The 13,165-nt window shown below is 54.8% G+C and overlaps 1 protein-coding gene across 14 annotated transcripts in view; it reads right to left on the reverse strand.

Annotated features, from left to right (window-relative positions):
• Positions 1–953: 953 nt before the first annotated feature.
• Positions 954–13,165, reverse strand: part of SH2D3C (SH2 domain containing 3C) — a 30,095-nt gene continuing 17,883 nt past the window's right edge. For 10 of the 14 annotated variants that reach the window (XM_019816568.3, XM_019816575.2, XM_019816574.3 and 7 more), the window contains 9 exons: positions 10,684–10,812; positions 9,112–9,566; positions 7,728–7,867; positions 5,622–6,157; positions 4,572–4,687; positions 3,846–4,017; positions 2,939–3,050; positions 2,363–2,569; positions 954–1,557 (listed from right to left, as the gene is read on the reverse strand). In XM_019816568.3, the coding sequence (XP_019672127.1) occupies positions 1,382–1,557; positions 2,363–2,569; positions 2,939–3,050; positions 3,846–4,017; positions 4,572–4,687; positions 5,622–6,157; positions 7,728–7,867; positions 9,112–9,566; positions 10,684–10,812 (2,043 nt within the window). In that variant the 3' untranslated portion in view covers positions 954–1,381. The remainder of the gene's footprint in view (positions 1,558–2,362; positions 2,570–2,938; positions 3,051–3,845; positions 4,018–4,571; positions 4,688–5,621; positions 6,158–7,727; positions 7,868–9,111; positions 9,567–10,683; positions 10,813–13,165) is intronic. The other 4 variants (XM_003995901.6, XM_023242743.2, XM_023242744.2 and 1 more) reach the window with 2 other exon arrangements.

The following is a 13,165-nucleotide window of genomic DNA, read 5'->3' on the forward strand; positions in this document are numbered from 1 at the left end:
GATCCATATTGCCTACCTCCCCTATCCATGGAATCAAAACAACTGCTTTCAGGGCCCTTCTTAGAGATTCCCTGCCCCAGCTACCCTACTCATGTGCACATGCACACACACACACACACACACACACACACACGTACACACACAAAGCCTTCTGGGGCCACTTCAAAGAAGTCCAGGTCAGGACACCCAGGTTCCAGCCTTCCTCATTCTGCGGCAGTGACCCAGGGGGAGTACCTTCTACCTCCAGTTCTCAATTTTCCAGAGGGAATTGGAATCCGAAATTTCAAAAAGCCCGGGTGCCTAGGTGGCTCAGTCATTGAGCATCTGACTTCAGCTCCGGCTAAGGGCATGATCTCAGAGTTTCTGAGTTCGAGTACCATATCAGGCGAGCATGAGCGGGTGAGCCCCGCCTCTCTCTCTCTCTCTCTCTCTCTGTCTCTCTTTCTGTCTGTCTCTCCCTCTCTCTCGGTCCGTTGTGAGATTCTCTCTCTCTGATCCTTGCTCACTTGCACTTTCTCTCTAAAAAAGAAAAAAAAAAGCACCCTTCCACCCCAAACATCTGAAATGCTTGGTAGTGCTTTTGTGGGAAACTTAGCTGGGCTCCCCCTTAGTAGGGGCTGCCCAGGATTTCTCCCACTGGTTGGAATTAGCCGTGTATCTCCACCACTGGTCTGTGAGCTCCACCAGGACTGGGACTGGGTTTTATTTATATTTGGGGCTCGAACCCACGAACCACGAGATCATGACCTGAGGTGAAATCAAGAGTCTGACACTCAACCGAATGAGCCACCCAGGCGCCCCTGGGACTGGATTTTAGTATTGGCTGTAACTCTGGCTCCTGGTAGAATCTGAAATGTCCCAGGGGCTAAGTATTCACCGTTGAATCACTTTTTCCCCTTTTCATCTGAGAAAAGATGCTTCCTTCCACCCCAGGGCCCCCTGAGAGACAGAAGAAAGAGTCATAAAAGTTTATTATATGAAAGAACGAACATGGCTTCTGTACATCTATTTACAGAACAGACAGACATATTTACAACCAGGTGGAGGCCTTGGTGTCCGGCAGGTGCCCCGAGAAGAGTGAGGAGGTGTGAAGGCTCTCTCCTGGCTCGAGCACAGGGCACCTCAGCAGGAAGGGGAGAAGCAGAAGCTGGAGGGAGGGAGAGGGTTCCAGTTCTTCCTGAAGGGAGACTTGGCGGGCATGTAGCAGGTGGGACGGAGCCCAGGGTCCATGCAGGACCCTGGAAGTGCAACGGAGATCCTGGTTTGGGCCCAGAACATTCTTGGGCTGATCACAGTGTCTCTGGGGTGCTCTGGGGAAAGGTCTGTGCCCCCTCTGTCCCTGTTGCTGCCCGCAGCTGCAGAGGGGAGGGGTCCGTGGGGGTCACAGCTCGCTGGAGCGGACAGCAGGCTCCAGTTTGTGGGACAGGGCAGTGAGGACCTTGTCGAACTTCTCATAGCGCCGGGCCTGGTTGCTGCTGGCGCCCTGGCTGCCCCAGAGGAGGCGCATCTGGAACTCAGTGCTGAACACCTCCAGGAGCTCTGGCCGGGCCTGGAACCCTGCAAGGCAGGGCACAGAGGTCAGGGGACTACCATCCAGCTGGGGAAGGCCTGGGGCTCCTGGGCCTTATTCCTAAGGCACCTCCCCCAGCTCCACCAGGAATCGAGCAACGTTTACTGATGAACATGACCACGTGTGCCATGTATAATTTTTAAATCACTAGAAGATAAAAATATTAATGTTAATTTGGGGGCATTTTTCTTTTTGTATTTTTCTGTAAGCTCCAAAGTTCTTTCTAAGAAACAAATACATTTTGCGAGTAAGTTTTTGCTAAGTAAAAAAAAAATTGTTCTCTCTGAAAAAGAAAAAGGCAGGAAAAACAAACACCAAAATATTCTCCCCACTTGCCTCTGGATAACTGTGGGTGATTTTTGTTTTTATTTCCTTTTTGCTCAGCTGTAATTTCCAGTTTATCTACAGTGAAGTTTCATGACTTAAATCATGCCTGAGGCAGTAAAAGATTGCTTTGCAAACAACCTTGTAAAGCAGCCCTGTTAGGATGTCTACTTCACAGATGGGAAGACTGAGGCTCAGAGAAAGATACACAGCTTTGGTGCTCTTTGAATCATCTCTATCCCTCCACCCACACCGGATGCCTTCTGCTAACAGTTGAACTGATAAGTGAGTGAAAAACGGGTAAGAAAAAAAAAAAAAAAAGAGGGAGTGGAGCAGGCAAGAGGGATGGAGAAACGCAAGTGGACGTTTGGAGAAAAGGGGAGAGCAAGTCCGGCGGAGGGAGGCCCGGCTGGCAGGACCAGTGACTTTCTCGCCACCCCCGCCCCCGCCATTCGATCGGTGACTCACCTTGCAGCTTGACCTCAGCGTTGGTGTGATACAGGCCTCCGTGGTGTGCCACTGTTCGGGCAGCCTCCAGGTGGGCCAGGATCACCTCCACACCGTGCTCTGTGCTGCCCCAGGGCTCAGGGCCCTCAGCGGGGGCCGAGTCACATTCCAGCAGAGTGATGAGCGGCAGCACATGGGGAAACGTGGTGTTGCTCAGCGGCGGGCCTTCTGCAGGGAGGGAGGCAGGTGCTTAGAGACCTTGGAGGCCCCACCATCCGCTCTGGTCCCGGGTGACAGGTGCGGCAGGGGGAGGGTCTTCCTGGGGTCCCTGACTGAGCCCCCAAGGCTCCCGACTCCCGAGGCAAGCCCCTCCTTGTGGATTCCTCCAGCTGAACCCACTGCAGCCTCGGCACAGCCCAGAGGGCCGAGCCTGGCCCTGGCTGCGGCACACACAGTCGCCAGGTGCAGAGAGTGAGCACAGGGAGAAGAGCCCACACTGAGCTCGGTCAAGCTCTCATCATCCACATTGCGAGGGTCTTTGCCGGCCCAGAGAGGGCTAGAGCCTGTCCAAGGTTGCACAGCAAGGCGGGGAAGTACCTTTGCCCTCGTTGAGGCTCTTGAGAAACGGCTTGAGCTTCTTCTCGTAGAGGATGGCCCCCTCTGTGTGTCGCTGCCGAAGGGTCACCCACGTCTGCTCCAGCCGGGCAATCTGGGGAGATCAGACTGTGAGCGACCAGCCAGGAGAGGGGCCTGCACGGGCCACAGGCCACCCTGCTGAGTGGACACCCAGATATGGGATAATAATTATCATTATCACGGTCACCATTCACGTATCAGGGACAGTGCTGGCTGCATTTCACAGTCTCTCTTGAGGCCCTTGCAACAACTCATTTTACGGATGAGGGAACTAAGGCTCAGGTAGGGAAATGACTTGCCCAAGGTCATTCCAAAATTAAGTGGCAGAGCTGGGAATTGAACCACGGCCTCTAGGACCCTGTCGTTCCTACTGACTCGGCACAGGAGAGCAAGTGTAGAGTGTGGATGAGGTTTGGGCTCTGAAATTAAACAGATCTGCTTCAAATCCCAACTTTTTCAGTCTCTGACTGTGTGACCTCAGGCAAGTACTGCTGTGCCTCCGTTTCTCCAGAAGTAAAATGGGACAATAGAGGCCCTTACTTCACAAGATTGTTTTGAGGAATCAGTGCTTGTAAAGTACTCAGTGTAGCACCTAGCATATATTAAGTGCTTGCTAAATGATAGCCATTTTTTATTTATTCTTGAAATTCATTTAATATTTGTCACTCATTTTACAGGCGGGTAAACCGAAGCCCCAAGAAGGGGAAAGACTCGGACTGAGTTCTCACAGTTACCTTTGCACAAATGCTGCCTAAAAGTCACAAAGTTCTTCCTGATTCAATGTACAGTCATCGCAAAGGATCGTATCCCAGGGCTCCTCCAAACAGCGACTGCCTGAAGCCCAGCTCGAGATGGCACCCCTCTGTACCTGAGCCATATCCAGGGCGCCCATGACCGCAGCGAAGCTGAACATGTTGCCCATGGTCCCCCGAAGTTCCGCCGCCAGCTGGATGGTCTTGTGCAGAAGCGCTGCCCGCTCCTCGGCGGAGCCCGTGCAGCCCAGGATGTCCACGGCCAGCATGATGGACATGGTGTGGAACCTGTCAGAGCCGCCAGGTCAGAGGGGAGGGGTCCTGTCACTGCTTGTGGTTGGGCGCCGAGGAGCGGAGGGGGCCGAGCCCAAAGTGACAGGTTGGAAAGGGTCAATGAGATTGGGGGGCGTGGCCAGAGCGAGGGAAAGCAAGCCCAAGGGCTTCTGATTGGTCAGTATAAGTCGGGGGTGGGGCCAGAGGCTTTTGAGCGCCAGGCTGAGGGGCTTGTGATCGATCAGCGGAATTCACCCGGCTGAACAGATTTAGGAAAGAAGAGTAGCTGGGGCTGATGGGCGGGGCCAAGGCTCGTGGAGTGTGATTGGTCAAGAGGGCGCAAAAGATGAAGCCGGAGACAAGAGGACTCAGTCTTTTGGGAAACCAGAATTGCTTGGAGCTGGACCCCGAGAAGTAGCGAGTCGTCGATGGATAGAGGGCGTAGCCAGAACCCATGGGAGCAGGGCTGAGAGACTCTGATTGGCTAACCAGCCAAGCAAAAGGGCCGCGAGGTAGCCCGGGGTTCCCCCCACCCTCCTCGAGTCCTCGAGCGCCGGTGCTTGCCTTACCTTTCCAGCAGGTCTAGTCGTAGCTGCCGGCCATGGGGGAGGGTGAGCAGCTCCATGCCCCAGCGGACTCCCATTAGGGTCTGCATCTCCTTGGTAACGCCCAGTATCCTAGCAACCTGCAAGGACGCCCAGAGGGCTGATTAATTTCCTGTCGCGGCTGGCCCAAGCCATCTGGGAGTCAGAGAGCTTTATCTAGGAGGGCAGCGTGGCTGGGAGGCCGGGTTTGAATTCTAGCTCTAACCCTCTGCCACGGAGCAAATGAACCTCATTTTCACGGAAATGAGGGACAAACGGGAAAATGCCCAGAGGTGTTTGATCTGTGCTAGAGGTGACCAGGATACTCTTATTCCAGAAGGCAAATCTCAGACCCAGGGAGGGAAAGGGCTTGTCCAAGGTCACACACTGGGCCGAGAACCCAGAGATGCTCCCTTCACGCCTAGCCCTCTCCACAGGGCAATATCTCTACCCCCCTTTTCTGGCTTCCTGAGCTCAGAGACCAATGTGGCCTCCAAATGAAGTAATCAGTGCCCCCCCCCAAAAAAAAAAAACTTCAGAGGGAGAAACTGAGGTGCAGAGAGAGTCTGGGTCCTTAGATGGTCAAGATTCATTCAAGCAAAGACCCAGGCATTGACAATTTAGGAGTCTAGGTTATGAGTTTTGCTTATTTTGTCCACTAGGGGGCATGGGGGCTGGTAGTCTTGGCTTCTACATTTTACATTCCCGGGAACAGCCAGGCTGACTCTTAGCAAGCTGAAAAAGTGCCCCAGGGAGCCATACACCGCGAACTTTCCCCACTGCCCAGTTCTAGTGCCAAACTGGAGGAAGCAAGACTATCTTGTTTTTTGTTTAAAAGGAGAAAATGAAGGCGCAGAGAGGTAAAGTGGTCAGCCCAGAGTCACACAGCAAGTAAAGGACAGCTGTGAAGCCAGAATCCAGGCCCACTAGCTATACTTGGGGAATTTAGGGGCCAGCTCCTCACCACCCTGACCTCTGTCCCAAAGCCAGAGGACAGAGGTGTTCTCTCTGCCCTGGTGCTCACCCAGCACCTACCAGGCAGTCAACTTTGGTGACGTGCCGGGCCAGGGTCCGGGCATCCACCTCTGCTAGCAGCTCCTTGACCTTGCGCAGGAGGCCCACCTCCAGTGGCCGGTTATCCTTGGGGATCAGTAGGGACTGGAAGGTGGCTGGGTTGAAGGAAGAGGTGGCTTCTACAATGGGGACCGTGAAGGCCCTGCCCCAGTCCCCCTCGGGGGCCCCATTTTCTGACAGTTCCTTTAGCCTCTCCCCGTAGCTCCTGGCCTGCCGGCTGGAGGCCTCAGCCGCTGCCCACTCTCGGCTGCCACGGACAGGAGGCTGGAGCTGGCAGTAATGGCCAGAGTCCGGGTCACTGTAGCTGCTAAGCGACGGTGATGGGGAGGCCTTGCAGAGCGTGTGGGAGGGACTGGCATAAGGGCCCTTGTCCGATTCCCCAGGGGGCTTTGGGGCACTTCCAGGACACAGCTGGGGTTCACTGGAGCGGCGGGTGACAGGGGAGGCAGGCAGCGCTGTGGCAGAGGGAGCTGCAGGGGCGGCGTGGACACGGGTCACTGCGGGGAGATAAAGGGAGAGAACTAGTTACCAGGGCTCCCCATCCAGTGAGGTTCTACCCTCTTCCCAAAGGACAGGCTCCATCCGCCCTACAGGGGTGATGCCCCCACCTCCCTGCACCCAGGCCGGGCCCAACAGGCTCCGGCAAACTGACCGGGCCTCTATGACGCTCTTAAGTCGTCTGGACCCCAGGAATTCACATGCTCCTACCCCAAGGCTGCTGCAGCCTTGGGGAACCACTGAACGACTTGGAGATTTCCATGACTCAGGGATGCTAATAAGCGCTTGCTGGGAGTTCACTGTGTGGAATTGTTTCTCAGGGAATTAGCACTAATGATTCATTGAGGACACATGTGCCAGGAGCTGGTGCCATGCTGGCAATACCCTGGTCGGCCACAGCAAAACCACCGTCCAAAATTAGAGGTGATGGATATTGAGCTCTTACTCCCTGCAAGATCCTTCTTTGCACATCAGTCCACTTAACCCTAACATCCTGGGAAGCAAGTATTTTCATGATCCTCATTCTACCACGAAAACACTGAGGCTCAGGGAGGTGAACTGATCTGCCTGAGCTCTCCTACCCAGCAAGGGATACGGCTGGGGTTTAAGTCCTCAACCCTGGATGCTTTACACTGCCATGTTGCTTAGAAAATGCCCAATAAATAATCTGTGGCAAGGAATTTTAACTTTTGCCCTCAGGGGAGTTGTTTTGCAGGGAAGTTTGTAGTGATGACAAGTCCGCGGGCCTGTGCTTAGGGAGGGATTTGTGACACCCTGTGTAGACCACACTGCACCAGAGCCCCTGCAGGCAAAGGTTCCTTCCAGAACGCCCGCCTCCCTGCACACTTTGCCTGCCACGTGGACAATATGTACTATGGCCCGTGGAAAACACTCGTTTTTTTTACCTTCAGAAACGAAGTAGTGGCATGTGTCTGCAACAGGAATTTTCTTTATATCAAAAAAAAAAAAAAAAAGGCACAGTGCTCTGTACTTGCTGCTCAATTTTGCTATGACCCTGAAACTGCTCTAAAAAAATTCAAGCCTATTTAAAAGGAAAAAAGAAAGAAAGAAAGAAAAAAGCACAAGACTAGCCTGTCTGAGCCAGCCATTTGGAAGCAAGGATGCGTTAAGTCCCAGCCAACGCAGGGCCCGGTAGGACACCCTACATGTGAAAGGCGCTTGACCCGTGGGGGCTGAGTATTGCTGTATAAGCCCACTTCCCAGCATTTGAGGCCAGGTTCAGTAACACAGCGAGCCTTTAACGGGCTTCACTGCATTCTGGAGAATGCACTGGAAACCTCTTCATGCACAGTGCCTAGTGCCCAGTAAGGGCTCAACAAATCACTGCTGAATGAATGAGCCACGGATATGTTTTGTGTGTCAATATCAGTAGTTCTGCTGGCTGGTTTTTAGTGTAAATTCTTACAGGGCATCATTCTCAGTAAAGAGGTAGAAACACACACACTCACACACTGTAACCGAAGTCATCAAAGACAGAGCACACGTGCACATACAAGGTCACTCCCACTAGATCCCCCCCACCTGGCCCTCCCCCTCCAGTGGCCATACCAGTACTGTAGGCGGGGGAGCTGGGACTCTCAGAGATGGGAGACATGGGCGAGTGCAGGTCTGGGATCTGGTCCATGCTGAGGGCACAGTTGCGGATGGATTCCCGGGGGTGGGGCAGTGATGTGCTGTGGAGCAGACACCTTCATGAGCAGAAAGCCCAGAGGGCAGAGTCCTCAGCTGGCCTTAGGACTGTCACCTCTCCCTCCATCCTAGATTGACTGAACTTCAGAGGCAGAAAAGGCTTGGGGATTGTAGAGTCCAACCCCCCTATTGGCAAATACAAACCCGAAGCCCAGAGGAGGAAGTGTTTGTGCAGTCCACCACCCACACAACTGCTCTCTTCCCAGAGAACCTTGCCCCCACTTGGAGAACTGTCTGGGAAGTAGGCCTAGCAGAAAGGATGGGGAGCCTAAGGGAACTACGCCCCCCCAGCCTGGCACCTCCTCACGGCTCCTACGCTATGTTCAGAATGCCAGATCCTGGCACAATTACGGTCACTGGTTCTAAACCACAGGCAAAGCAGCTACTGCCCAAAGGGTTTCCAACCAGCAATTTCTTGGCTGATGGCACCCAGCGCAGGCCTAGGGAGATGGGACCCATGCAAGTGCTGGTGGCACAGGACGGCAGGTCTCTTTGCCAAAGGCCGGGGAGGCCATAGGAATCAGGGGTATAGACTTTGGAGTCGCGGACCTTGATTTGAACCTCGGTCTCACCCTTCTCCAGCAAGTGGCTTCGCCTCTCTAAACCTATCTCCTCATCTGTAACGTGGGTGTGTACACAGGACCCAGCTCCTGTGGACATGGGAGTTGACGAGCCTGGGCACAGAGAACACTCAGCACAGGGCAGGGTGCACACTGGGGTCTCAGGAATGAGTCGCTGCTGTGGCTTTTCCCGGCCTCGTCTCACGCCGCCCCAGAAGCAACCAGGTGTCACCAAAATGTTGTCGGGACGTCCCATGCCCTGTGCAGTGGTTTGCGCACTGCAAAGCCCTCCTCTCTGATGCCCGCCTTACCCGAGGCAGGTGGGTGGGGAGGGGTAGCAGCGGTGGCAGACACAGGACGGCAGCCAGGGGTCCCCCTAGGCCAGGGGGCTGAGTAGGGGCCCTTTATGGGCAGGAACATGGTCGTGGGAAAGGATGAGGGGCAGGGCCCAGAGAGCTCAGCTAGTCATGGCAGAGCTGAGGCTGCAACCGGCACCTGGCTGCCTGCAAACCCTTCGCTCGCCCTTCCTCTTCCTCGCTGCAGGAAGGACACTGAGGCTCCAGGACAATAATGCCGCCCAGTTCAGTGTGGCCGGGCCTTCTGTCCCTCACTAGCACTCTGATGACTGATACCCCGACTTGACAAATGGGGAGACGGAGGCCTAGGGTGGGGTCCTCGCTTACCTGGTGGGGCAGCCATCGCTACGGGTGACCTTGTCGGCGGTGAGCCCGTCAGTCATGGTGACGCTGCGCCGCTTCATGTGGCTGCCCTTGGGGCCCGAGGGGCTGGCGGGGCCAGCAGCCTTGCCACTGCCCTGGCCCAAGCCATAGCAGGCCTCCAGGTAGCGCAGGGGGAAGGTGCGATTGACGGGGCAGTAGATGATGGCCCCGCTCTGTTCGGACACAGCCTTGCGACTGCCCACGTGGTACCGCACGAGGGCGGGCACGTGGTCGAAGCTCTCCTGCTCAAACAGGTACTGGATGTGGGTGTAGCTCTCACCCGCCTTCACCACGACCTTGTTGATCTTGAAGTGCAAGGCCTGGTTGCGCCAGCGGCAGGTGAGGACATAGTCACCCAGGCTGGTGAGTGAGTCCCGGATGAGGAAGTCGCCATTGCGCTGCACCAGGGTCTCGGATACCTGTGGGAGGCAGTGGTCAGGCTGGAGTAGGGCAGGGGCAGGAGAGGGCCAGACCCAGGATCTGGGGGACACAGTGAACAGAGATATCTAAAGTTTGGGAGGGGGGAAGCAGTGACCCAGATTCAAGGGGGCGATGCAGCCACAGGCCCTGGGTGTGGTGCACAGAGGCTCGGGAATGGGAGGAATAACACCCTGGAATGTGTGTTACGGGGACACCGAGTCTGGGGGCACTGGCGGTCACACGATCTGAAACTCCGGTCTCAGACCTGCTCCTTCTTAGGGCCCGAGCTGGACAGAGTGAATTTCCAATCCTCATTCCTCCAAGGACCCTGTGTTCTCACATGGCTCTGGGCCTTCATACCCTCCGGCTGCTTTTTCTGCCTGGACCAACCTTCCCACCCTGCCCACCTGATGAACTCTTATCCATCTTTCACTGGCCTCTCTCATCAGTGCCCCCTCCTCAGGGCTCGCCCACATTCCCTGCTGGGCACTCCATTCTTGCACTTCCTCCACTGGGCTCTGACTGCCTACCCGTCAGCCCCCACCTCGGACTACCAGCCCTCTGGGGAAGCCACCACCCCTTTTCTCTCTGCATTCTTGGTGCCCAGCACAGGGCCTGACAGAGTCGATGCTTGACAAAGACTGAGAGCATGGTGAGAGAGGGAATAGGTGACTATCAGCCTGTCTGTGCCTCAGCCCAGAAACTCAACTGTGCCAAAACTGAGAATCCTTGGCATTGACACTCACTAGCCAAATGCACGAGAGGCCAATGTATAGCCCCATAGGAATAACATTTAAAAATAATAATAATAACAACATTAATAATAACATGGAGTTTACCACATATCAGGCATCAAGTTTAAGCACTTTAATTCCCACAACAACCCTTTAAGGTAGCTACAATCATTATTCTCCATCTCTTAGATGAAGAAACAGGCTCAGAGAGGTGAAGTGACTTGTACAAGGTCACACAGTCAGTAAATGACAGAGCTAGACCTCGTTGCCATCCACTCAGATTGAATCTACCAAGCAATGGGTCAGAGCCTATCTGGGCAGGGCTGGCCAAGGTGGTGGATGGAAGCATCTAGGGCTGAAGTCCCACCCAGGGTCCACTCACCTCACGGGGGATGCGGCCATGGTACCAGGCATGGCTGCGGAGATCTGTGCTGCTGAGTTTGAGTTCCTCCTCCAACTCCTTGTGCAGTTTCTCGGGTGAGGAGTCCAGGATGTACTTCTCCTTGGAGAACTGGGCAGGAGACAGCAAAGAGTTGGCTTCCAGTCTGAAGCCCCCTTCCTTCTTCTCTCCCACCCCCTCCCCACCCCAGGTGAACTGCTTCCATCCTTGGACCCTGGGAAGACTTAGGCACAGGTGCCAGAAAGGTCCTCACCCGTGAGTCCCTAGACCAGCAGGAATAAGGAAATCTCAATCAGTCCTACTATGTTCCAGACCCTGTGCTATGTGCCAGGAGTAAATGAGGCAATAAACAAACCAGTCCCTGTCCTCAAGGAAGCTCCTAGTCTAGGAGGGGAAGCAAAAGCGACATGAACATTTGAGCAGAATAAGGTCAGCACCACTGTACTGGACAGCGGCAAAGACCCGAGCGGCTTTTAGGAGGCAGAAGATAAAGTGTAGGCGAGGTAGAGTGGTCCAGGAAGCCTTCCTGGAGGGCGTGGAAACAACAAAACACTCACCCTGCACCAAAAACACCAAACAGATCTTGCCTTGGGAGAGGGAGGATTTCTACAGGTGGATCTGGGAGGTAAGGCAGCAGGTACCCGGGAAAAGGCATGGACAAAAACTTAGGGCTGGGTGGACGAGGATACATTCTGGGATGCTGAATTATACAGTGGAAGGCTGGAGGAGGCAGCTATAAACAGGGAAGCAGAGGCCCCCACGCAGACATCTCTGCTGTCCTTTACAATTCCCAAAGCCCTTTCTACCTTGCCATCTCAAGCAATCCTGGCCAGATGGGGAAACTGTGGCCAAGCAGAGAAGCCAAAGGGCACTCAGTGGAGTTAATGCCCAGGACTACCCCCCTCCCACCTGCCAAAGAGGGGGACTCCTGGTTTCCTGGTTACTGTGGCCCAGGGTTGAATACCTAAGGGCAGAGGGAGGGGAGTTCCTGCCGCCAGGTGCACCCCCACCATGAAGCCCTGCCCAGTCCTGGCTGTGCCATGTGAGTTCTCTGGGCCTCAGTTTCCTCCTCTGCAAAATGGGCTTAATGACAGAACCTGCCTCATTGGATTCCAAGGATGAAAGGAGATAATACTCCAGAGGACCCATAGATGTCCTTGTCACTGTGAGGACATGTGAAATTACTTTCTCTCCCTTCCCCCAACTCCAGGCCCCAAAGATGACTGCTCTAGGATAGGTAGACTGACCCTGAACTGGCCAGGACAGATGAAAGGGACACTAGAGGGCCTGGCTTCGGTCCAGGTGACAGTCTTTCCCCAGGACCCCCTACTCACTGGGTCCAAGGGTCCTCCAGTCCACTCCCTGCCTTTTCAGACTTCTCAAAGATCTCAGAGCCTAACTCTGCAGCTCCATTCCCCACCCCTCTGCTCCCACACTGCCTCAGTTTATCCCAACCCACACTGCTCCCAAGACACTCTAATTCCCAGCTTCAGCGATATCTAGAGTCTCTGACTTCATTATTTCAACAATGATTAAGCCCCCATTCTGGGACAGGTCCTGTGCTAGGGGCTGAGGCCCCAAGGTCATCAGGACGGGTGACTTCTGCCTTAGAGGAGCCATGCAATTCCAGGTTTTCTGAATGTTTAGAGATGCACAGAGAGCTCTGGGAGCTAAGAGAGTCCCTCCTCATCTAGTCAGGGAGTAGAGTCCCTGAAGAGGTGATGTTTCCACGGAGGCCTGCAGAAGGACTGGATGAGCCCAGCAAAAGCATCAAGGCAGAGTGGCAGACAGGCAGACAGGTGGGCAGAGAAGAGCTTCTGGGAAGAAAGTGGCAGAGCCAAGGTCCTGGGGTGGGGGAAAGTTTCAAAGGGCCAAGAATGATGGGGGCAGGTGGGGCAGGGCTGTCAGGCTGCTGTGGGGGGCTGGAGGCCACAGAGGGCTTTTCAAGATTCAGTCTGCTGTGTGGAAAGTGGCTTAGTGCTTTCCAGGCAAAGGCAGGGGAGGGTGGGGCACAAGGGTGGGGACTGGGGAAAGGGTGTTTGTTTATGTAGCCTTTGACCGGGTATGGGGAAAGAGGGTGGAGGGGTCAGAGAGGATTTGAGATGGGGATCCTGGGAGGACAATGAGATACTCTCCAAGGTGAGAAAGGCAGGAGCAGGAGCAGCTTGGTGATGGGCACATGAAAACCTGGGCATTGAGAAGTGTGTAGAGCTCTGGGACAGATGGTGGGGGTCAGTGATGGTACAGGTGCTCAGAAAAAGACAGGTTCTGGGGATGGGGATTCTGTACATCCTCCTCCACCCCGGGTAGAAACTGATACCCCCAAAGGGCAGTTAGGCCAAGCACTGAACTGGGGTGGGGGTCCCCTCAGATACCTACGCTTCTGTATGGAGTTCCCTATTCTTCGGGGTCCTTGGTCTCCCTCCTTACATCACCCCACACCCTGGGGAGGGAAGAGTGCGAG

This window comes from Felis catus, chromosome D4, assembly GCF_018350175.1.
Source record: "Felis catus isolate Fca126 chromosome D4, F.catus_Fca126_mat1.0, whole genome shotgun sequence".
Classification (NCBI taxonomy): Eukaryota; Metazoa; Chordata; class Mammalia; order Carnivora; family Felidae; genus Felis; species Felis catus.